At 37.2% G+C, this 26,541-nt stretch overlaps 1 protein-coding gene across 9 annotated transcripts in view; it reads right to left on the reverse strand.

The window, feature by feature from the left end:
* Window positions 1-26,541, reverse strand: part of ADAMTS6 (ADAM metallopeptidase with thrombospondin type 1 motif 6) — a 186,698-nt gene that overhangs the window by 129,213 nt on the left and 30,944 nt on the right. For 7 of the 9 annotated variants that reach the window (XM_080372810.1, XM_080372812.1, XM_080372809.1 and 4 more), the window contains 6 exons: window positions 23,711-24,100; window positions 22,569-22,933; window positions 14,935-15,103; window positions 9,564-9,781; window positions 8,954-9,037; window positions 8,315-8,460 (listed from right to left, as the gene is read on the reverse strand). In XM_080372810.1, coding sequence (XP_080228936.1) covers window positions 8,315-8,460; window positions 8,954-9,037; window positions 9,564-9,781; window positions 14,935-15,103; window positions 22,569-22,933; window positions 23,711-23,807 — 1,079 coding nt within the window. In that variant the 5' untranslated portion in view covers window positions 23,808-24,100. Of the gene's footprint in view, window positions 1-8,314; window positions 8,461-8,953; window positions 9,038-9,563; window positions 9,885-14,934; window positions 15,104-22,568; window positions 22,934-23,710; window positions 24,101-26,541 lie in introns of those variants that run through there. The other 2 variants (XM_080372811.1, XM_080372817.1) reach the window with 2 other exon arrangements.

Below are 26,541 nucleotides of genomic sequence, written 5' to 3' on the forward strand. Positions count from 1 at the left end.
AAACCTGAAAAAACGTCTCAGGCCTTATTCTCTTAATGTGCAGGGGGGGGAACAAACCAACCCACCCCACAAGTAAATGTATAGCTGTCAGATAAAGGAGATTTACATAATATGACAACTGATTTTATTAATTCCCAACTGTTTCAGATTTTTCTTTATTGCCCGACTTATCTAATTTCATTGTCTACCACAATTATCACAGCCTACAGCCTCTCAGCTCACAAAAAGATATACAGAAAATGGATGACGGAGAACTCTCCACCGAAATACTTGCATATGTTTTTTTCCCCCCACTGAACATGCAGGGGTTTCAATCTTGGAACATGGCTCTAAACCCATATATATCTTGAGCAAATCATCTACACACAGATCCTGTATTGCTGTAATGGTTCACAGTTATTATGTTGCATCTCAACCACAACTTCTCTTTTGTCAGTCACTCAGGATCGTGAAGACCCACAAAATGTTTTTGACCCTAGAGTAAGAGTACTGGAACTGTGGTACCAGCACCGTGTCTAGCAACATACTGATCCTCTCAGTGATCAGTAACTGGTCTCCAAAAAAAGAGTGTAAGGAACATGTCATATACAGAAACCCTGGTATAATATTCCTATTATCCAAAGCATCATGCAAACAACATCAAATACCTTACTTTCCTCAATCTGCTGTAGCAGAGTCGTAGTACGTTTCAAGTTTGTTTCGGGTTTTTTTCCAAATACATCATTTTGAATATGCAGATAGATTGTTCAGGTACACCCCTTTAAGCCCCTGAAAACAAAGAGGCAGGGGGAATTTGGTGTTACTATATGGAAAGTGGGCTCCTCACATTTTAAGTATCTGGAGAGACAGGCATTAAGGGCAACATATGTATCTCAGCTTTTCAGCCCTCTCTCTCAGAGAAGTAATCTTATCCACATTGTGTCCAGGACACTAAGTCTATGGACAATGTTATGATTTTTGCACAAAAATCAGCAAGTCCTGTCAGGGGATTAAATTCACTGCAAGGAACTCTAGTGGAACAAGCTGAAAGGCTCCATAAAAAACAGGGACGAGAATCGCTTAATGGACTAAAAGTCAGTGAAGTAAGAAGCAAATAGATACAACTGACATCAGAATTGCTTCTTGAAATCAAAGACCTTCTCATTAACAGAGGAAGAAACAGCAGAAGGAGGGCTGGTGACAGGGCTTCACGGGAACAGAAAAGCTTTGGACATCCAGATTTATTGGGCTAGGAAATGTCAGCAGTCTAGTCAACAGGCTAGTCCTGACACAGCACCATGCAAATGCCTTGTATATAAAAGAAATCTTTGCAACAAGGTCAGAAGCCCAGAAAAAAGTGGAAAATTTCCTCAGAAAAGCAGCATAACAATCTTGGACCTGCAGGAAGAAAGGAATGTGCAGAGTCCTGGCTGGCCCTACCTCACTACCAAATGCCTTAACTAGTACAGAACCCGATGGGAAAATGTTACTGTTATTATAAAATAAAAGTATATTGTTAACCTATAAGCAACTGGCATGCAAAAGGACAATGGTGTCCATAAAATGCATTTCCTTTTAGGGCTGCTATTGGGACAATGCAACTACCAAATCATCTCTGACTGCCTAAAGCTCCTTAATGTTACAAAACAAAAGAAAGGCATGACTGTGGTCAGCTCTACACAGGTATGCAAAATGAAACAAGAAACTTTTTGACCCTCTCAAGTATCTCCAGCAATGCCAGAAACATTGCAGTTCTTTAGATCATGAACCACAAGATTTACAGGAGTTCAGGATTGCTGCCATATACCTCCTGCCCCCTTAGAGAATCTGGCAGCACTGGCCTGCACAGAGGACGCATATCTCACAGACAAATTAAAGACAGTACACCTTGCCCTTGAGAGCACATGAATGACAGAATAACTAACTGAAGCACTGTGAAGTTAATCTTGTACATATACAATAAACATTAACCAGTTCTGTAAAGCTTCTCTCCTTGAAAGATTTGAAAAATCCACCAATTGTGTAATAAAGCTAATGCCTCCCACATGGGCTTCAGCAGTGTTGCTAGAGCCATGTTACATACCAATACCAGGGTTACTGCTAACAACAGCCATACCACACTGCTTAGCAATACGCTTACTGAATTACAAGTACAGTGGTACCTGGCAAAAATACAAGTCTGTATTAAGAGAGAGCTCATTCATTCTCTCACAAAAATTAACATACAAAAGCCCATTTAAAACTCAGAGAAACAGAAGATTATACCATCTGCGGTATTGAACATTTTTACTGACACCAGTATAACCTACAAATCAAGATGTATTTGGCTTAATCAATAAGAACACCTTATGGCCCTGAGTCTTTATTCAAGCAAACGAAGATTCCTCGAACAGAGTGTATCAGTTCAGTCGGGCTACAGGATAAAATGTTGCTGAAGCAGTAAACCACTTACAAAACTAACTCCAGCGGACTCATATCCAAGTAAAAGATTTTTGGTTTTCAAGATATTACAAGTCATTAATTTCAGAAGCTCTATCTAAATCAGTGCATCTCCAACAGCATAAGGGGCGGGAGAGGTGGGGAAGAAGAAAAAAGGATGCTGGTTTACACTCTCAAAACTAAAACTTTACGAAGCTTTTTGCATGGAATCACTGATGTTCCCATAAAAGCACTGCAGCTGCATCAAAGAGATCTTAATGCTTTTGTCAAGTATAGTGGATATAGTTTTCTTTTTAAAAATCGTAAAACTCTTGGTATGTGATGCTACCAACAGAAGATGAGATTCAATGCAATGATTTTTGAGAAGTAATACCTCTTTAAATAAGTACGATTTCAAATGTTTCTCTGTTTAAAACATTTGTATCTTAAAGACCAAGTTCTGCCCCTTTAGAGAAACACACATGGGCATCTCAACTTCCCTATGAAACTCTCCTCTCTATGGGCTGCTTGGTATGCCTTCTGCTGGATCTACTGACACACCAGGAGACAAACTAATAGTTCTGGATCTTCCCTCCCAACAGGAAGAGACTCCATTGCTGCAGGGTTTAGAGTCAGTCACACATGTCATTTGGAAAAACAACTATTTAGTACCAGGACAAACCAAAAGAACCATCTTGAGCTATACAGAGCTCTAGGGAGCATTTAGGGCGTAAACTAAAGAAAAAGATTTTTAAAAGGCTTGGTTTGTTTATTGTTGTTTTTTATTTATTTTGTCACCTTCTCCACCTCTACTACAAAGTGTAACCAAGCATTGTGGGTTGACCTTGGCTGGATGCCAGGTGCCCACCAAGCTGCTCTATCACTCCCCTCCTCAGCAGAATGGAGGGCGGAGAAAATAAGATGGAAAAAACCCTTGTGGGTCAAGATAAAGGCAGTTTAATGAAGCAATGGCAGAAGTTGTGTGAACACAAGTGAAGGAAAAGAGATGATGTTATTCTCTACTTCCCACCAGCAGACAATGCTCAGCCACTTCCCAGGAAGCAGGGCTTCAGTACCTGCAGCGGCTGCTTCAAACATCATAAATAATGAATGCCCCCCCCTCCTCCTCCTTTCTCTTAGCTCTCATATCTGAGCAGATGTTATATGGAATATCCCCCTGGTCACTTTGGGTCAGCTGTCCTGGCTATGTTCCCTCCCAAAATCTTGCCCACCCAGAGTCTACTGGTGAGAGGGGGGAAGGCTGGAGAGACAGCCTTGATGCTGGGTGAGCCCTGCTCAGCAGCAGCCAGAACCCTGGTGTGTTATCACCACCTTTCCAGCTACCAAACCAAGCACAGCACTGTGAGGGCTGCTGTGGGGCCCAGCAAGACCCAGTACAACTAGAATGCAACCCTCTGGCCCTTACCATTCTGTGCAGGTGCACAGGAAAAGGAACAGGTTTGTAATGTATAACCTTGCAAGTTAACCAAGGTATTGCTGAGGAATTCTGTAATTCTTCCTTTATGGTCTATAACATCAAGAGAAGGAAGCAACTGATTGAAATTGAAGGGAACCTAGGTTAAAGGATTCTTCAAAAATCACTAACGATATCACACTGTACATTGTGACCTCTGAAGTTTTGTGGGTTTAAGGTAAACTATGGAGACTATTTCTTAGCAAGTTTCTGAAGAAACAAAAAGAAACACGCTATCAATGAAGGTTAACAAAATAGTAATCAGCAAATAAACAAGAACTAACTTCAAAAAGGCAAAGAGATACTTCTACACTGGAGGTGAGATGCGCAAGGGGGAATATAGAGACTCTCAAAACTTACAGAGTCTTAAAATGACAAATCTGAGAACAGACATTGTGCTAAAAAGTAGAGATGATCACATCTGTGATGCAGGAATACAGGAACCAAATGGAAAGACTACTTTTTGTATACCAAAAGACTTAAGATTTAGAGAATCATACAAGTTTTTCTCCTTCTTTTATTGATTTGTAATACAAAAGAAAATTTTAAGGATTCACTAGATTTATCTAAAGTCAAAGTCACTTCATGGAAAAAAGACTGTCTTAACGGCATTACACTATTAATCAACTTCATAATTAAAACCTGTCTGCTCAGTATTTTACTTTCACTTGCTCTCAAGAACCTAATTTGGACAGAAGACAAAATATTCAAGTCTGAGACTTAAATATAGTCTCCCAACACAAAAAAAACCTAGGTGAAATTTCAATGAGTGAACACTATACAAAAAAACCCAGGCCTCACTCTTTTAAAACATTAATTCAGTCACAGTCTTATCACAAAATAACATTAAGCGTTTAATTTAAGACCCAGGAAATACAAAAAAATGTTCTGTAAGTGAATGAAAGAAGGCAAAAGCACAGTAACACACACAAAAGTATTACCAATGTTCTGGGTAATTCCTATTCTTGTTATACAAAGTCACCCTATATCCCAAGACTCTGCAATAAGCCCTCTGTATAAGGCCTATTACCTACCCTTGGGTTCTCATTCTAGAAGGTATCTAATTATCATACATTTCAGGGATGCTCAAAAGCTCTCCATTGAAACTGAAGGAAGATGCTTCTGCTGACAATAGTATCAGGAAACACTCCTGCTAATGATCATTTTTACGCCTACAGCATAAAGTCTGGCAGCATTAACGCAGCTAAGCCAGTCCCAATACTCACTATAGTGAGTTGAGAATGGACATTATTTTTGTTACCATACTTGTGCAAGTAATACCATCTTTCCATCACCACAGCTTTGCTCTCCAAATTGGCAATTAGGCGTTTACTTGGACCAGTCTCTTACTTGCCTTATTTTTTATGATCAGCTAAGAAGTTGTCTGCAGCCCCCTACTAGCTTCGCAAAACAACCGCTCTGCAGACCACTGGGTGCCTGCTGGACACTGACAGGGAAGTCTACACACCAGGTACACTGAACACAGCTGGGCTCCTGTTCAAAGACCAGTGGCTTAGCAGGCATGGTAACATCTAGAAAGTCCCATGGAGATTAGCTTGGCATACCTTCATGCCACTGAGGCTACCTATTTTTAGCGTACAGTTAGTTTAGGGTACAAAGGTCTGTCTGTGTTGGTCAAGCAGACACCCCTGGGGAACCAGTACCCTTAATACTGTTTTTTAGCCCAGATCAGAGCAAGCCATCTTTGGAAGTACCACGGAGGAAAGCCAACAGTTGCCAAGAAAAGCTGACATGCTGTGTTCAGTTGCATGGATGAAGATAACGATTTCTTTTCTTAACAATTTTGTCCTGCTTTTCAGATAAAGATTGTTACAGTTACAAACACAAAACTATTCATAACATTGTACTGAAACTTTCCTACTTTCAATAAAATAGTAATACACACAATGACTAAACATGGTTCCAGTGTCAAATTCAATTAAAATGTAATTATCCCATACAAAACAGAGCAGCATCAGTGGGACAGATTCAGGAAACTGCTTTTAAAACAGTATTACAGTGGCTAAAAAATAATTCAGTATTTGGTAGTATTGGTTCAAATTCCTATGAAGAGGTTACTAAAGAATTCTTCAACACGTTAAGACTTTAAAGCACTGTAGCTATACCCTTGTCTTTCACATGTAACGCATTAACTCCGGTTTATCAGGTGATGCATCCAAAACAGAATGAAAACAAGCATGTTACCATTTCATAATTAATTTAGAATTATTTAAAGTTAATGGATTTACATGTTTATATTAATACATATTAATATAAATTTATCTTTACTCATTCCAACCTAAAAATAGAAAAATCCATTCTTCACATAGGCTGATACATTTTGTTAGTAAAAGCCAGTTTCAGTAATAGCCTGATTGATCCATTTAAATTCATCAGTGTAGCCTTTGAGGTTATTTTTAGAAATTATAATTATTATAGTAAGTAAATGAATACAAGCATTTTGTTGTGAAAGCATACATAACTCAACTTAGAAGTTCAGCAGTGCTTTATTAATGCACGTATTACTAGTCTACAGCTACCACACTAAGGCACTTTGTGGATTTAAAATACAGGTATATACTAAGTGCAAACTCCTTAGAAGTAAACGAGGATGTTATTTTTATAACTCGTATGTCCTTTTTAAAAGGTAGCATACACAAGTCCTAAAGAAACTATGCAGTGTACTTATATAATTACTAAGCCCTCCCATAATGAAGAATAAAATAAGTCCTTAATATTTACTACTTTTTGCTGAAAAAACTTTATTTTCAATGGGTATTATCCATGTCCTCTGAAAATTTACTCCTTTTGCAGTTAAAGGTCTGGAAGTTAGCACTGTCTTAAGCCTTCATCTGGAAGGCACAACTGTTGCTGGGATCATCCTACCAGAACAGGGAAGCCAGTACAGAAAATACATTAATAAAATGTATTAAAGCTCAATAGTGAAAGAAAATAAACAATTGTGCTTTGCCCTGCCAGAATTACACTAACAAAATGTCATGTTATTCAGCCGTAACAGTAAAAATACAATGTTGCCAACACAGTTTATGCATATATATTGGGGGGCTTCAGCTGGCATAACCACACCACCTACGGACTACACTTTTTCACTCACTGCCTAAATTATGCTAGCAAAAGCTTGATGTGTAGCACAGCTGTAAAGAAGTATTTTATTTCACATGAGAAACTCCAGTGAAGGAATTACTTATATGCCTAAAACCAAGCATAATTGTGAATACATCAGATCTTAGAATGTAACTGTATTTTTTTTTTTATTTCATTCCATTTATTTTTATTAGAGACTATAATTTTAATTTGTTAAACTTCTTGGTCTGCAACAACTCTCTAAATCACTCTGGCATTTAATCATTCTAATGGTTACTATGTAGGATTAATAACCACATGTAACAATTACATTTGAAGTATGAATGCAAAAATACATGCAAGTGTATTCTGGAAAGTGTTTCCTCTCAAAAAACAAAAGCTCCTTATACAAAAAAAAGCAAAAAAACCCATCCATCCTGAAAAAAACCAGCCACTTTTCCACCTTTTACATAGAATTTCAGAAAAGATCCATTATTTTAACCACCATTTAAATTTTTTTTGCAGTGAACACAAATCCACAAATAGGTCACATACAAAACAGTATAGATTTTGTCCTGAAAAGCAGAAACTATAATAAAAAGATCCTAATCCAAAATAGTGCTGCTGCACCTGATGCTATTTAAACAAAATAAAAAAGAATAGTGTCCTTCAACAACAGGGAAACTGATCTCCTAATAAAGTACAGTTACCAACCCATAAATGAAAAGGGCAAACAGGAATACATTTATCAAGATTGCAACACTACACTGCAAGCGTTGTCGAACTTACCATGGTAACTGGAATGGAAGCAAAATGGGCACATACGCAGGCTTTGAAATTACTTATTAGAACTGTCAATTCTCATCTTAATTAAGTGTAATAAATCAGAACAGCTACAAAGCAGATTCTCACATTGCCTGAATCTGAAAGAACCTGTTGTTTCAAAGAAATACTATTACAGTAGTTGAGGCTCTGGCTTGAAATTCTTATTAAAAACATTATATATGGTTAGCCAAACATTTTCCATACTGTTTTGTTCTCCATAATCTCACAAATTCTCTTAGATTACAAAAGTATAAAATGTTCAACAGGATCAATCTGTTCTACAGGAATACTTTGCATTGGTAATTATGAAGTGAAAACAACAGCAGAAGCAAGTAATTTGCAGACCTTTCTTTCCCAAATTCTTAATCTATAGTTTGATAGTCCAATATATTTAAGACAAGCCATCTATTAATTTTCCTCCTTTTAAGATTACCTACAAATTATATTACTTTACAACTAGCATATATAAAGTAAAAAAACCAAGAAAGCTACTATAATGAAATAAAATAAACACAATACTTATAATGACCATACCTAGTTATAAGAACCGCATTATCATGGTGGGCAATCCCATTTTCTGGAATGGTGTTTCCATCACTTTGGTGGGAGAGAATGGATTTCTGCCACTTACAGAAGCTATCGAGGGACTTGTCTGCATGGTGATTTATCTCCAAGTTTGGCTGCAATACAACATGCATACCAGAAATGTTCCAAACAAATTACTAAGGTCAGTTGTTAAGCCTTTTGAAAACTAAAATGGGACTATAATTAGAAGCAGTGGTTTCTAGGAATAAACTCTTCTTGCCAAATTTTATCTCTGTAAAATCTGACCCCAAGTTCAGCTCTGTATTACTGAACAGGCATTCCTTCTGCTCGAACTTTAATGATTATGTCAATAGAGAAAAATCATACTATCAAAATATAGATCTAAAAATAAAACTGACATCCCCAAAAAGGTATATTAATATTCACCTGAAGTTAAGAACAGGTATCTTTGAGATGATATATAAGGAGTATTCCTTTGAACTGTTTCATCTTGATTAAAGTAATGAAATATTACAAGACAGGTTTTGTACTCAGATGCAGTCATTTCAAGCAATAATTAAATGAAATCTGTACTACACAACATAACTTGTATTGCAGGGATATAAAGCTTAGTGCAACAGCTCTTACCTGATCTTCAGTGAGAACAATTAAACGTGTCACTATAATATTCACAACGTTTCCTAGACTGGAATCACGATAAAGTTTGGCAACCTGACCTCCAGAAAATAAGAAAAGGCACAAAGTCAGACAAGAAACACTACTTGTTTCCTAAATGGTTAAAAATCAACCTATTTTCTCACTCAGTGTAATTCCATGATGTTAATTACCATTATCACCTAAATAAGTTATTTTTGGACCAAGAAAATCACTATTCAGTATAAGAAACTTCTTGCGACACACTTCATTTTCAATCAAAACTGTTTATACTTCATTTCATAATTCAACCAGCATAAAGAGCACTTAGACTGTTGACTTAAACAGAACAGATCTGTACAATCTGAATGTAATCACATGATTTTAAAATTAAAGACAAACAATATAAAAGTGATCACGGCACACTTCTTGACAGAAACAGTACCGCATTTTTCCCACAATGTTAACATTCGCCCTATTTCAACTAATTCCTGCAAGCTGATACATACTTTAAAGCATTATTCATGCCAATAAATACTTTTCAGTTGCTTTATCATTTCAGTACATGCATATTGATATGAGCACGGAGAGGGATGAAACTTACAATATTCATTACACTCAAAATGTAGTGTTCAATGTCTTTGCGACCATGGTATCCCACCATCATTTTGTCAGCTACTACCAGCGTTTCCACAAACCGTTCAAGGCTTACTGATCTCTTCTGTCGACTGTGACTACTTAATGTGTCATTGACTGGAAGTGAAGTTGGAAAAGCAGATGCATCACTCATCCACCAAGGTTTACCGCTTCTTGTGAGGTCTTCTAGGAACCAAAATAATTAAACACCTCAGAGGGGTCACTGGTAAAATTCATTCAAATGCAGCTCTTTTATGTTGAGATTACCATCTTCAGGCTTCTAAGAAGTCTTTCTTGAGGCAAAGAAAAATTGAATTATTATGTAATTTTTTAAATTAAAAAAATACCTTATAGAATGGAAAACCAACTTTGAGCTCTAATATCCTTAAATCTTCCTAAGCTGACCTAGGATAATAAATCATGAATCTTCTCTTAACAGTTCTAATTCTGCACATCTGTGTTAATACTAAATATTAGTTCTAATTAACCACAAGTACACTTCAGAATTTTAAGGATAAGAACAAGACAACTACAACATCGGGGGGAAAAATACTAGAAACCAAAAGATCACATTTAAGGCAAAATGTATCAAAATATATTAAGGAATTAAACGTGCTGGTAAGGCATGAAACTCTGTAATTATTAGGCAATTATGCTTACATGCCTAATAATTTTAAGGCCAAAAAAAATATTTTCTCTTCAGAAAGCTATCAGATTATGTTTTATCTATCTTGTGAATGAACTGTAACAGAAAGTTTTAAATGGCCTGACATGGGATAATTGCTGTAGTTATTTTTGACACTAATTTTCATTCAAATACGTTGCTTATTGTACTTGTTTCATGTAAAATCTACAGAAAAATATTTCTTGCATCCAAGAGATTATTAAAAATCTAAGCAGCTGTAACTATCAGCAAAACAAACACTACAAAGTGACTTTGTATTCCTGTCCTCAGGACAAAACTGAACCTGCCTTTCCCTGCAAAACTGGTAAATTTTTGTATATTAAATATCTCTTTTCTACAAAGGTCCACACAGATCTCAACCTTAAGTTTATCAAAGTGTATTATTAGTCCAGTTTTACCTATGTAGGATCTCAAAGTATCTAAGGTATTCTAGTTATGGATGAACGTAACATTAACAGTTAAGACACATTTATAATTGTCTGAACAGGACTGACTGCTCATGTGAGCAATTTCCCAGATGCATCCTTACCTCTACTAAAAGAGGTTCAGCTAAGGATGAGTTGAAACAGGACCAGTACCTTCCGTGAAGAAGCAATACTTTATGCAACTCAACTAAGCACACTATTTTCAAAGACGAGTAACTACACCACAAAGAACATATGTTCAGGTCAAAACCAGGAATATAAAGCTTCAGCATTCCCACTGTTGGCATATTTCATAATCTTTGAGGCCACAGTGCTAGCTTTAAAAGGTGCATATTTTAGAAAAGTCAAAAACTGAAAATAAACCTGGTTGTTGAAATAATGCTGGTAGCAAAATTATCCTTATTCTGCAACAGGTATAATCCACTCTAAAAAACTGTATCAAGTATTAAAGCCTGTTGAGGATTCTATAATGAGTAATAAGCTGTTTCCTGTTTTTCCTCTCTTCTGTAGGAAATTCAAAACTGCTGTAATTATTCAAAGATTTTCATCTCACTTAAGCAGTAATTCAGGAATGTCTGGAATTTTCTGTGATCGCTTCTGTACTAAAATTTAAAGAAAATCTACTCTTCATTTTCAAATAACAAATAGTGATGTTTGAGGGTTTCTGATGCTCTTAAGATTGCTAGAAGTAGTTTAGAAATGCATCATTCATAATTTTTCACTCAAAGATGCAAATCTATTCTAAACATTTGAAAACTGATGAGCTCATGCAGAAAGCTTCCGGAAAAAAGAATAAAATATTATTTTTTACTCATCTTGGTTGCATCTTTCAAACAGAAAACTTTCAGAAGACTTCACAAACCAAACATCTCTGCTTTTCTTACCAGATGAGAAGCTTAGGCTTCAGCTGGTCTCAAAGAAACAACCCTGAGTTCTTTGGCTTGCACTCCAGGATCTATCAATGCTTATGCTGTTCTACTTTAAAAAACACTAAATAATGCTGGCTGAATTTTCTTTTAAGACACGTCAATAAAACTTTGTAAATCATTTAACAAAAATAGTTCTGTGGCAAGTTATGCCATTTTCCCACCATATTCCTAGATTAAAAAAGAAAAAAATTCAACTTCATTAATATCAAACATAGCAATCAGGAAGTAAGAAATGCAGACATGGAAAAGGCAAAAAAAAATAGCCCACAGGAAACCACATAATTAATCCCAAAATAATGATTACAAGAGCAGAGAGTTAGGTTTTAAATTGCAACTGAAAAGAAATCCAAGTGTGTGTAGACATGGACTTCACAACTATAGTACCCAAATTTTCCTAAGTCAGTCCTCTAAATATGTTAGATGGGGTGAAGGCAGGGAGGAGGGAACACAAACAGGAAAAGGTCTCAAAATGCAATAGTAATCATCTATGTAAGGTGCAACTATGAGAACGTTTTGACATGAAGTATTATGTGGTTTTTTTCTTACTATTTTAACATCATCATTTAATGCATTTACAAGTATTTTTTCATTTTAGAACACACTGACTGTAAAGTGTAGCGTAAGTAAAATCACTATGTAAGACAGCATGTAGTACAGCCATCCTTAAACAATCTGCCACTCCGCAGCTTTCATATGTGAACTTTTGTTGTTTCTCAATCCTATCCAAACACAGCATTCTGCAAGAAAACCCAGTGGCCTCAAATCCCATTGAAAAACATCTTACCAAGGCCTTAATGATATCAGCTATATTTAATAAAAGTTAACTTGGTGATGGTACACCCATGAAATAGTAATTTAACATTTTTAACATTTTTAGACATTATTATAGCTAACTGCTTAAAATCTAATGTAGGTTATGAAAATCTAGCCCATGTTCCCATTCAAATCTCCCTGCCTCTCCAATTCTTCTCTTGTATTAAGCCACCATAGTTCTATCTACTATGTAGTCCACTTGCTCATCACCAACAATTCCAATCATCCTTTCACCAAATTCCCCACTTCCTATCAGTTATTGCAATTTTTCTCAGAAAGGTCAGAAATAACACTCTTCTTGCCTCTATCAACACTTCAAAATCCTGACCACTTCCCTGATTCAGAGCAGGTATACAACCAGTTCAGGTCTAGGTTACAGCAGGAGAAACTTGCCACATGCTGAGGAGCAGCACAGCTACACATGCAGATTCCTCCCAGAATACTACACTGGCAAAACTATTCTGAACGTAAAGATAAAATCAGTCTCCAGACAAAATAAATTATATACTGCCAAAAGACAGCTACAGGTTTGTTACAACAGCATTTTAAAATGCAAACTTGGACTGATGAAATCTGCCAAAACCAGTCAAATGCCCCAAAGATTACTGCAAACCTGGCTTTAGGCCTACTGACTGAAAGCCATGAAACTGAAAATTAGTATTTGGGTTTACTTTTTAGATATTATGGGGATGCTCTGGGTTCCATGGCACTTTGGGATAAAGATACAACAGTGCTCAGAAAACAAGTTTTAAAGGTTTTGGTACCCATGAGGAGAACAGTAAAACAGTATGTCATCTGGAAAAGTAAGAGCTTGCAGTTTTGTGGTAAAGCAACTTTTTCAGAAATTTTCATGGAGTGGAAGTAGTACACAGAAGAACAGGAAAAGGGGGAACTGAGATAAATGACCATGATAGTAGTCTCAGGCTTGTAAAAAGCAGTGATTTAGTATTTCAATAATTAAGGACTTCAGGATATGACAGATAAGAAAACTCAGGAAATGCACAGGAGCTTCCAAGAACAAAGACAGCATCAAATATGCCCTAGTAATAAATGCTAAATATTACTGCATATTTCACAAAAAATGGATGCAAGGTGCATAGCTCTGATCTACCTATGATCCATCTGACAGACACCATCAGAATGACTGAATGCAACCTGACCAAACCAGCTGCCACTGCTTCATCCTCACTTGGAGGAGAGCGCATTAATCCAGAAAGTGACATGTGACAGGCCAATACACCTTTTCTTTTTCTAGGGATAAAATAATGGTAAAAATTGCATCATTCTACATTTCATAATCCTTCCACTTGTTTCAAGAGGCTTAAGTGGCAGCTTTTCCTACAAAATTAACATATATTAGTACTCTTACTTTACAATCAGTTAGGCAGTAATAGTTGGAGACTTGTTCTGCAATATTAGAAGCACATAGATGAAATAATGTTTCCAAACTAGAACAGAAGTTACATGGATGAAGTTGGACATTCCCCTAAACACAGTTATTAACTGAAACACTCAGGAAAAACTGTCTCCCAAGCATGGGCATTTGTAGACAATCTGTACTGTAAGATTAGCCAACCAGTGCCAGTAAAAATTACAACCTCGCAAAGAAGCTTAACAGTGATATTATTTTAAGATTATTATTTGTCACCTTGCCCTGTTGCACTGAATCGCATGAAATACAACAGTCCAGGACTGAACTTTTAAGAACAAGCTATTTCTGATACACAAATGACAAGGTTAAAACATTTTTCTATGATAAAAAAACCCCATCATTTTCGCACTTTAAAATAACTTTCCAAATTCACTCCATGCTGTCTTCAAGAGGTTAGTTTTCAGTTTCAGTTTAAGTAAGTGAAAATCATGTCAAAGAGTACTTGAAAAATGTATTTATGGAAGCTAACACTGCTCTACAAGATAAATATCTCTCAATCAAAACTATACAGTCCTTCCCATAAGGCACCTGTACATCACATATTCAACTCTTGTGGAATAACATTAACCCACTGAACCAAAAGCCAGTATCAAAGCACCACAAACCTCTGTAAACAAGACAGATGTAGACTCCAGTTCCAAATGAAGTACTAATCATGATACAAACACATTTATTGCATGTCAAGTTTCCTCAAATGAGATGGAACACTTACTAAAGATTAAGCTTTAAGTAATACTTAAGTCACTCAACCATGCTTTCCAGTTGGGGAATCAAGTACATTAACAGCACATTTTGAGGAAGCCTGTGCTCACAACTACCACTGTACACAACACAGGCATAAAACAAGACTTACTCGCAGTGTCTCAGTTTTTGGAAGACACTAGACTCTCGATCTCAATCTGAAAAAAAAGCAAAACTACTTTTTAACAGGTAACACCACATCACCCAAAAGGAGGAGCTACATTCTCCACTGTCTTACATGTGAACCAAGCAAGACTTTAAAAGAGAGCTTAAGTTATGATTTTTTAAAAGGAATGACACTCATACTCATTTACCTGAGACTCCACAGTGACTGTGATCATACAGATGTTGCTGGTGCATAGTAGATTTTTTGTATATAACATGAGGATGACCCTTTTCATAATTAAAGTTACTAGAATCTTCTGTTATATTCCTTAAAGGCTCAATAAAATACTCTTCATCTTCTGTAGCAATGACTCCATGCTTAAAGAAGAAAATAAGAAAAGAAAAACTTGCAAAAGACAATATAAAACTCCTATTAAAAAACTTAACTTTAAAAACATTTGACTTATCACCTATCTCTGTAAAGAAACCCATAACTATAAGCCAACACAGCAAACAACACATGAGCCAGCTCTCCTCCACTGATTTCAGTGGACCAAGGAGTAAGTGCCTATAAGTAACACAATGAGAAAAGAATAAAAATGTCATTGCCCTATTTCTGGAGTTCTTTCCCATCACTTCTGATGCATGTAGTAAGAAAGCAAGAGATATTCTTAGTATATGACAAACAATCTCTTCACAGAGATGTTCCAAAACTAGACGATTCATATCCATTAAAAGTGATGCCAAGCCAAAACAGCCTTGCTCAAATCGTGAGACCAATAACCCTCTATGAGACACACCAGCAGATGCTTAAAGCCGCTTACTGCATCAAAGAAAAACCGCATGAAGGATTAATTTTAGAGCAAATATTCAGGGAAACCACTCAGCATTTTGTATCCAGACACTTAATTCCAAAACTGAGCTAGTTATTAGAATCAAATTATTAATGTTAACTTAGGATACACTATCTACAAAGCATTTATTCTTTAAAAGGTCTTGCCACAAATCTGGCAAACCCAAGCTGCTGCAGACTGTGCACTAGACCTCATTATCCATAACAAATGAACATTTTTTCCTCATATTGCAGTGCAAAATAGTAGAAACTCTATTCTTATAACTATCACATTTGTGATCTCAGCTTCTTCCAAACAGGAAGTGGTTTATGAAAGAAGGGGGAGATTTCAGGCCAACTATGCAATTTCCTGAACCTTCAGCAACTAAAACTTAACTTGAGCAGAAAATCCAGCTTTAGGATCCTTTCAGATATAGAAACATTGTGGAGTAAGCCCTGAAGACTCCTACACCTATACTGCCTACACAAAAAAATCTGGTATCCACATCTAGGAAATTCTGAATGTACGATTTCTATACTGGGAGAAAGAGCTATTCATCAGGTATGAGACTGGAAGCAGGAACTTCTGCATTCATATCCTGATTTGATGAACTACAAATTTCTATCACACCTTTGATCTGTAAAAGCAAGTTCTATACATAAGCCTTTTTTTAAAGGGGTTATTTTTTCCCTCCAATGAGACCTCTATGATCAGCCATAAGACCACTTGTGCCATCTCTGCCCTAAATACCCTAAAGCAGTTCCTAACATCAGGGCTTGCCACTGATGGTCAAAAGCTCTCATCCTGCTGCTGTTTTGTACATCAAATGTGTGCTGTGTTCACTCCTGGAATAACTGGATTTCAGTAGCAACATAACACTTAGAAAATAAAAAATTCTGTATAATGCATCAGAAAGAACAGCGTTTTCCAAATATAACCCTGCTATAAATTCTGAAGATGTTATGTATGAACACACTGCAGCTTTCAATAACACATTCCTTACATAGTGACTATAACAGTAAGTGTTCCTCTTCGGTGGTATTTTTCATTGTGAACTCATTTACTCAAGAAGGTAACATCTTGGTCTATATTCACCTGGAAGATGCTGGTATCAAATTTTTCTCACAATGCCTTCTTGTTGCTTGTAGTCTAAGATTTTAATTTACTTACTTAGTACACTATTGCTTATATAGTATTGAAAATATAAACCGAATTGTAACTGGGTTTACCAGATGTGCAGAAAGAACCTTGGCAGACTGGACTGCATCCAGTCTGCATGTCAGACATCTGGGTTCAAGTCAATTTGGAGCCTTTATAAGCTCTGGTATTACATTCCCACAGGAAGAGAGTCCTGCAGAGTGGCTGCGGCCAACACCATCAGGCTGTCTGCTTCATGCCAAGCCTAAAGAGAAAGAGATACCATCCAACCTGTGGCTCTGCCTCTGCAACAGAGCGGGTCTTGATCTAAATCTGGTTACTCCAGAGCACACATCGTTTGTATCTGTACTCAAGTCTAGCCAGGTTAACAAGTAAGCATGAATGAGATATTTTTTTCAGATACTGAAACTAGACTGGTGGATCAGTTGAACCCTGATGTGAATGACCTTAGTGGGAGTGAGTCAAATAAGATGCCATAAACAACACAGTTCCTTCATGTACCAGCAGTGAAAAAGGTTAGGAGAGTAGCACTAATTTTTCCTATGCCTAGCTGACACCTCATCTCATCTGCCCAAACACTATGGTCATTTAAAGAAAAGAGATTTTACTAACATCTGGTTGAGGAACTGCAAATACATTTTAATTTATACCTACCACCGGGTAGTCAGAACATGTATGCAGTTAGTTGCTGCAGCCAGCCAAGTGACTTGAAAACACTGGAAAAGCCCTTGTCCTGCGTATGTCCTTCAAATAAGCCCAGCATGTGTACACCATTTTAAACTTAACATGTTAATTCTGCTTGCAAACAGAACTGTTCTTCCCATATTAAACTGATGCAAGTGGTCTTGTTGAATTGCAGTAACTGATTTTAAGAACCACTCTGAACTCTGTACGTAAAAAGTACCTATGTCAGTGACAATCAACATTTATTCAGAGTTTAGAAAATCATGGCAGCTAAACACACTTCCATTGTATATGCATTCAGCAATGCCCGATTAACAAATAGTGAGAATTATGTTATTATGTCCAAACATTCTAAACCCCATTTTTGGCTTCTAATCTACTATTTGAGCAAAACACAATTTTGGTTGCAGAAGTAAAATAATGTCCTTTTAAAGCATTGAAAGGAATGGGGGGGGGGGGGGGGGGGGGGGGGGAAGGGTTAGGTTTGCTATTATATTTGAGCAGATTGTGATTTAAATTTCTGCTGCAAAGGAAAAGAAATATCACTAAGATATAAGAATGACCAGCAAACGTTTTGAAAAGATACCAGCAAAAGTTTTGACAAAATACAATGAATTTAAAAAACAAGCCAAATGCCCCAAGTAGGTTACTACAAGCAACATTCTCAAGATCATTATCTGAAACAGATTGTTTGAGGTCCTGTGTTATACAATCCCACTACAGACTGCCAACTCCTGCTAACATATATAAGGTCTGGATCCAGCAGCTTGACATGCTCAGACAGATCTGTGAATCCACACGGAGTTCCCCTGAACTTATGAAAAGGAATCTTTTTCTGTCGGGTTTCTCCAGCTGAGGCCTTAACCTCCTTCAGATGGGGGATGTCCATCAGTCGCAGAAGCAAACTGAATTATGGAGGACAAGTGCATGCCTTTTCCACACAGTACTACTGTTTTACAATTTCTCCATGCCTTGAACCTTTCTAGACTTCATGCTTTACCCATTTTTAATTATGAAGTAGTAGTAATGGAAACTTCTGAAAATGTCAGTGTTGTTCCGTATGTCTACAGTTGGCTATACACTTCAGTGGGGTTTTATGGCTGAGGAAAAATATTGTGTTAGCTTGCTGTGTTCTTAAAGATGAAAAAAATAGTGATCTGGCCTGAGACAGTACATCAGGCAATCTGAGATACCTTAAAACTAGGACAGGGACAGCTTACATATAATTTTCTGAATACTAAGTCTGTGCTGCAAACACATCTTAGTACCAAAGAGAGCTCACCAAAGACACTGATCTAGAACACTAAATAGTTTTTAATACAGTTTATGATCTTTAAAAATTATTTTATAAATTAGACATTATTTTATGTGCAATTAACAAATACCATACTATATGCTATTTATAATCTATAAAAGAAGATGCATTCTTTCAAACAAGCTAATTTAAGAAGAATATGAATAATTTATATATAAATCAGTTTAGGAATACATTAAACAAACATTAAGTCTTCCAGCAGCAAGATTATTCCTCCTTTAACCAAGTAAGGTCATGCTTCTAGCCACAGTCTACTTCTTGTGCCTTCTTTATCACTTCTGTCTGGATGGAGACATCTATGCTACCCAGCACAAATGTCACTCAGTGCATGGAAACTTCAAATGCCATGGAAATACTTGGCCTTTTACATTAAAAATTTCCTTGGAACCACAGTAGCCTCAAAATGTGATTTAATGTCTCATTCACTTTCCTAATAATAATCACTTTCTACACATTTTTAAGTACTTCCCATCATTGGGCTTTTCAGATCAAAATGAGAAAATCTACCCTGGAAAATTTATTTGTTTGAGCACTCAGTTAAAAACTTTGACACCTGGCAGAGGACAGAGGTGCGTCAGAATGCAAGAAGTTCGGTTTCTGCTCGATTCCACTACTATAAGCTCCAAAACTTTCCTTCTTTTAAGATTTGCTCCCTCAGAATTAGACATACTTCTTTCCCTTGAGGTGAAGTTCTCTCTTTGGCCAGCCTGCCATTGTTTCTTCTCTTCTTTCCTTCAGTATGACATACTCAGCTCAGGCAGTGCCTCAGCCTCGTTGCCTTGCTCCCGGCACCCAAAAGCCCCACCACGCTGCTCCTTGCAGGCTCTTTCATGGGCAGGCCAAACCTGCAATCCATCCACAAATATAACATTCACTAAAGTAAACAAGAGTCTGGAAGCCAGCAAGCCTGCCGGACAAGACCTTCAATTTCCTCACTGCTCACTGGATTATAGAGCTTTCCTCATAACTTCAGACAATTTATAGCATAATCAGGGCTCAGCAGACGGAAACTGCTGGAATGAAACTTTGGTAAGTAGCAGCCTGTAATTCTGGGGCACTTGGTAATAAGAAATACAGAGGGAGCGGCCAAAACAGGAAACAGTGACAGGGAAATGAACTGACTGCTCGTCACTTTTATTATAAGGAAACTGAGAGAAAACCCTCCTTGTACAAGTGTTCTTCCAAGTCATACAACTTTGGTTAATCAGATCGTGGACTTGCCTGACCACGCTGGATAAACAGATTAACTCAAAACATTCACTAAGGGGAAGAAATTTCCCAGATTTGGCAGAATGTGACAATTGGAATAAAAGGAATGCTTAAATTTTGCCTGTGAGGAACTCACTGTTAAAGATGGTTACTTGTTTTAAGAGTTAAAATGACTGGCTTTGAGACAGGTGTTAATCAAGGACTATGCAGAATGTGACTGGCAGTCTCTTACAGACCAACAACCTGACTAGAAAATATAAAAAAAAAAGTACAATGTATTCTGAACTATCACTAATTCTAAAACAAGTGGTACTGTCTCCAATATTCACTGCCAATTGCTTTATTAAACATGTTCTAACCAGCAGCTGTATAATAAAATAATAATCAGTAGGAAGCATCATTTAAAAATAACTCTGTGATGGATTTATCTGACTGGAGTGCTAACTCCCACACTCTGGAAAGCCCTACCAACACTGGATGACAGAGGAGTTTCTGTATAGTAGAGGATGACACTGAGTTGAGCCCACTGCTGCACACCTCTACAGCTTTTCTGCCTCTCTGAGAAAGAGCCTTTTGTCACCCCTGCTGCTGCTTCTAGAGCATGACAGGAGCTTCACATGCTTGTGATGAGCTCTTTCTAGGAGATGCAGTGGACATTTGAAACTTGCAGTCCCAGGGAAGAGGCACGACCATGAAGTACTTGCAAGTGCCAGTTGTGGTGGGCCCAGAGATCAGATTATGGCTGCCTTAATACATGGGAAGAAATACGCAAGAGCTGACAACAACGAATAGCACTGAAGATGAATTAACTGGGAATTACTCCACACTGAAGTTAGCTTATAAACACTAAGTTAACATACTGACACCTAGAATGCCCCAGCAAAACAACATGTCTGGAGGCAGAGGGAAAACATGCAACAATGGTAATGCTGAATGTCACCTTAGGGTATAAAGCACAGAAGCAAAAAGACGTCTCTGCTTCACCATGATGCCTTGCTTGCCACTCAATTATTTGAAGAAATGAAATGTCATGAGGAGCAAGAGATAGGCAAAGCTCATAGGATGATACAGACTTTTTCCTGCTTCATCCCACTCTTGTTTTCCAAACACGAAAACAATAGTGAGCTAGGGCAAGAGCAGACATTCTTGACTCACTCCCTGACCAAGGTCAGAGAGGAACTGAAATGGGAGCACCACAGCACTGACAGCAGGCTCCAATGGGGCCAACCAGTCTGTGCCTCAACTGGCAGAAACTCTGCACATAGAGAAGCATACAGCCTCTTTTAAAGAAGGAAGTCCTGAAGGCAGGAATTTGGTCCATAGTATTTTTAGGTGAAAATAACTCAAAAGCAAGATTATTGAATATATTAGTTTAAGAGCTTAAATAACTGTGACAAAAAAGTTATTACACAGGAACTGCAAAACCAAAACAAAAATTGTACTAAATTCTGACCTATCCACTATAAGTGTGCATTAACCAAACTATGATACCACACTCAATGGAATCCCATTTTAACTACTTTTCTTTGCAAGTGTTTGCTTAGCCCTAGAAATCACCATTAAATTCTTTTTCCTCAAGACTAGCCCAAAATGTTAACCTAGACTGTAAAAGAGATACCACAAAGCATCTGGGTGTAATGCAACGTATCTGAAGCAGCTGGCTTTTGTTTGTAAATAACATCCCAAGATGCATTATTCAACAGCACATCCAATGATAAACAGGAATCAGTTTACCTATTTTCTTTAGCAATTAGAGCTGTTTATTCCTAAAAAGAAGATTGACCAGTGTTTACTATAGCTAAAACCAGAACGAATAACCATAATGTGTACATATATTTTTTACTAGAGAAATTACTGACTCTTGATTTAGTATTTCCTTGTCATGCCCATCTATTTCAGTTACTGAGTAGTCTGGGGTTGGTTTTTTTGTTCGTTTTCTAATTTTTGTTAGGAATAACAAAAGTTTTTTCCCATGGAAGTACTTCTGTCATGTAATCATGAGAACAACAATAAAAGAAGAGATGAGGACAGAAGAGATAAGAATTTCTAATCCCACCTTTAAATGCAACTGTTCACAATTTGTAAACAAAATATTTCAAGGGAAAAGGTAAATAATTACTTCCTGGTACTTGCAAAGGAGCTAATTTCCTCTTCACTTTTTGAATTTACAGAAATGACAACTTTTACACCAAGCAATTCCTCTTCTTTGTTACTTCACTCAAAGTTTCGAAACTCAGATTCTCAAAGACGACAAGCAGGTGTTCAGTTCAATCAATGTCTCTCTGGAGAGATTCAGCATCCTAAAGAATCCACTGTTTCCTTCTCCCTGTGCCCTGTTTTATAACCTGTAAGGATCTCAGCACAGACCTAATCTTGCAGCCCTGGTGTAGACACTGTAAACACCAAAAATGTTACCTCCTAAAGGGCTACTGAATTGGGTCTTAGTACTTACAACTAAGTTTGAAAAAATGATGAATACTTTTCCCCAGGACACAGATCAGGTTTTAGGGGTTTTCTGCACCTTCCTGTCTGCTTGTTTCCCATAGGAACTCAAAAAACTGAAATATATGCCAGCTGAGTTCTTCTTCTGTAATATAAAAGAGACAGGCACACTATTATACTACAACATGTAACGTATACTTACCAGACCATTGCAGTTGCTTAAGGCCACTTTAGTTGTACTGTGTTGGTCTTGCAAATATCCTGTGTAGTGACAGTGGTCTAAAAAATCGTGCTTCCACTGCGGTCCTCCTTTCCCCCAGTATTCTACTGTAAAATGTCTGGACACCAAATCTGTGTTGAGAGTCAGGTTTAAATGAAAGTGCTTGCCATAGGCAGAAAGTTTAAAAAATAATTTAGATGCTGCCAGTTCTTGGTCATAAGGGTCTGTGCTCCTCCTCCTTCTTGAGGGTTTAGCATTTTTCACAGTAAAGCTGAGGAAGGCTCCATTTTGATCAACCCTTATTGGGACTGTTAGTTGGTAGTGTTCAAGGTAAGACAGGAATTCCTCTTTGTAATCACAAGGTAAGACAATCCAGGGAGTGGGCATAGAAGAGAAGAAAATATAACAGGAAACAACAAGTAGTAGCATAAACATAAACCATACTTGGCAAATCTCATCACCTTCATAAGTAAAAGTAATTTTCAAGTAAATGCAAGATGCAGCACTTTACTAAATGAAATAAAACATCTTTTCTTTCTTTCTTGAGTCAAGAAAATGTGTTCAGTTTCCTATTGATTTGATATCACTGGAATTACAAGTTTTTAACTACGTATCTTTTCCTATTTATCTAAAATACGTAAACATTTGGGGCTGAATTCTAACCTAAGAAGGACACAGCCTTCCCAGGCATACCATTCAAAAACAAAAGCTATTACATCCACCTGCAAGGATAAAAATGGTAGTGATGAAAAGTATTATATTGTAAAAACACATAAACAGCTCTTCATTTCATTAAAAAGCTATAAATGTTAATGGATAGAAGCCAGAATAGATCCTTACTTCCTAGTCTAAAAACATGTGAATGTTGTTATGGCAAGTCTCTAAACTGTTACCAAGCACAACATTTTACTAGATTTAATAGCAGTTACAAGTAAACAAAGAAAATAAAACAAAAAATTTATTCAGATTTGCTGTATTTAAACTTCTATGACAATGAATCATGATGAAACTAAGAGCAGAGCCCACATGATCTCATGAATTATATAAACATGGTTTAGGAAATGTTACCCAAATGCAATGCAAAAATAGATGCTTCTTGTCAGCTACGGAGGTCAGATCCCTACCTTGAGAACTATACGAAAGCCTGTTGTCACTGTGAAATTCTGACGAAACCATGACTAGGCTCAAAATCCATGTCCACATCTTCCAAAAAACTTCCATAATTTAGAAAAACAGAAAGCAGTTTTTTTTATCCCCCTCCTTGGAGAGCTACCTGTGTGCTACAGAGTTAACTCCCCTCCAGAATTGCACCATAACAAGTATATTTATTTTATACTACTTCCAAATTAGCTATTGCATGTTCCACTTTTTGACAGGTGTTCTTTTCCAAGAACCTGTACTTTCTTCTATATCTGCAGTCATTTTCTCAATTCAAAATACGTATTTGTAAGATTCCTGAAGATGTCAGTAAGGCATTAGACTGGATAGTTACTGAACTTGCTCCATTTCTTTTCCTGAAAAAGAAAAGAAAGTCAGTCAAGGCAAATTATTTCTATTAAAAGAGATCTATACTGCAAAACAATAAGCCATCATAATGAATTATACAATGTAACATTTTGAAATCATATTAAACCATTACCACTTCCATGGTCCAAGGTCACAATCTTACAAAAACCATGAATTACCATTAACCTTGAACAGCAGAGCCGTACAGCTTAAGAAGCACGTATCGACTTCATGCTAAACAGGCAGAAGGATTCATAAAATTAAGGTTTCTTGTTGCTCAAATACTGTGTTCAGACTTGCTCCAGCTATAATCAATGTTACGCACTCATTGATTTCTGTGGTGAATAACTAAACCCAATATACTGGTAGACAAAAGAAGAACCTGGGAAACAATCCAGAGTACAGTTATCTGATCTTTCTGCAGCATATATTTTGTTATTACTTGGGCCTCGGTTCTGCTTACGCAGGCAGAACTGTCATTCACTTAAATGGGAATGCTGCACGTTCTAGTACCAAAGAACAAATTCCGTATCTAAAGCTATTGATCACACACGTTCTGATTTTTCAAATACTTGTGTCAAGAATGTCTTCATCTACAAAAATGTCATCAAACTACAATTTGATGTAGTAGAATATATTTTTATTCTATTTTGCAGGTCATCAGATTAAGCAAATAAGATGTTACTTCCCCCTAACACCCCACCCCACCCCTTTTTTTTATTATTATTTAAAACACTATTGCAGAAATACTAGAAAGCAGCTCTAGCTGTGGCCAGGGATTAAATGGAATATCTATGTAGTAAACTAACAGTCCAGTATCATAGGATACCAAACCGTGTGTTGTGTCAGCTGGTACTAATCAGTCCTTTTAAGCACTTACAGCACACCTGTGCACAGAGCAAATTCTGCTAAGGCAGACAATGGAGAAAGAGAACACCTAAGATGGGGAAGACTGTTTAAAAACAAATTTCTAAAAGCACATATAGCCACTTACATGCACACCAGATAAACTTGCTTTTCTAAAATTCTGAGAGTGATTTACAACATTCATTCAGACAGGTTATACCCCTGCAGTCCGTGGACAATTTGCAAAGGTTAAAGAGTTGTAGCATATCATCTCAGGAAAGCTCAACATCATGCAAATCCTATTTACTAACAGCACAGTGAGTATTAGGAAACTTCTTAGCCAATTTCAAATACATTTAATTATTCCTTGTAAGTGAGGTTCATCTGATCATTCTAATACCTACTTTTCAAATATATTTCAAGACAGCACAAAGTATTTAATCAGGTTTGTAGAGGGAATAACAGATATTTTGCAAGCATAGCTTGGGCTTAGCTTCTGGGGAAGCGTAAGGATTTAGTGATGCCATTCACATGTAGCAAGGCCTCAAAGCATATTATGAAAATCTCTGGCCCGGCCTTCCATGTAAAACCTTATTTCCTAGCTAACATTTAGTTACATCTTTTAGACTTCTACAAGTTTTCAAGAGACAACCAACCCCATACTCCTCAGCTACACCAGTTTACCAAATAATGTGCCTTATTCTTAAACTGAGAAAATCCTGTTTCAAACTCCTATCACTGAATCTTACTTTACCCCATCTGCTAATAAGCTGCTTTCTTCTCCTTGCATGACTAGTTATAATATGATACATGCACCTCTTGACACTTCCTGATAAGCAGCTCAACCTATTCTGCTTATCTCACTCTGTACTGTCCAGTTTCCAGATGTCCAAATACTTGTGCAGTTCTTTGCTGAACCCTTCCCAATTCATCAGCATCCATTTCCATGCACAGAGACCAGAACCGGACCACGTAGTCCAGTAATGGCTTGTTACTGCCATACAGAGAGGTAACATTGCCTCACAGCTTTTACTTAGTCAAAAAATTGAAACAGGGAGCTCACGTTCAGCCTCTCAGGATGATAACGTCACCCTAACATTAAGGCCTCCTGCAACTGTAGTACCTATGGACCCAGGTAACTCAAAATACTGGACGTAAACTATGTATCCTGTTATTTAGACACCAGTGGCCCACACGGTAGGCACTGGCCAACAGCGTCCAAGAGTCACCCACATCTAAGTGTCCCTGCAGGGGGCTGTGTGAAATGGGCTCCCTCATTCTAGCTTCACACAAGAAAAACCTCCTTTCCCATTAAGCTTGCTGAAATTTCCAGTAGAATCTTTAACCTCCTTTCCAAAAGTGTTATAGCCAGCTTGAGCACTGACACAAGCAGACCACAGATAACTATATTACTGCTCTGAATTAAGGAGCAGTAATGGATGTGAAGGATAACTGACGTGAAGGATAATGCACTACTCAGGTAACTCCAGACATAGCTCTTCCAGTATGAAACGTGGTAGGAACATCAAAGCATCCACTGCCTACACCCTTTTTTCTTTCCATTTTCCTTACAAGCTTATGTTCAGTATTCCACTTTTGGTTG

The sequence above is a fragment of the Falco punctatus genome, assembly GCF_963210335.1.
Source record: "Falco punctatus genome assembly, chromosome: Z".
Classification (NCBI taxonomy): Eukaryota; Metazoa; Chordata; class Aves; order Falconiformes; family Falconidae; genus Falco; species Falco punctatus.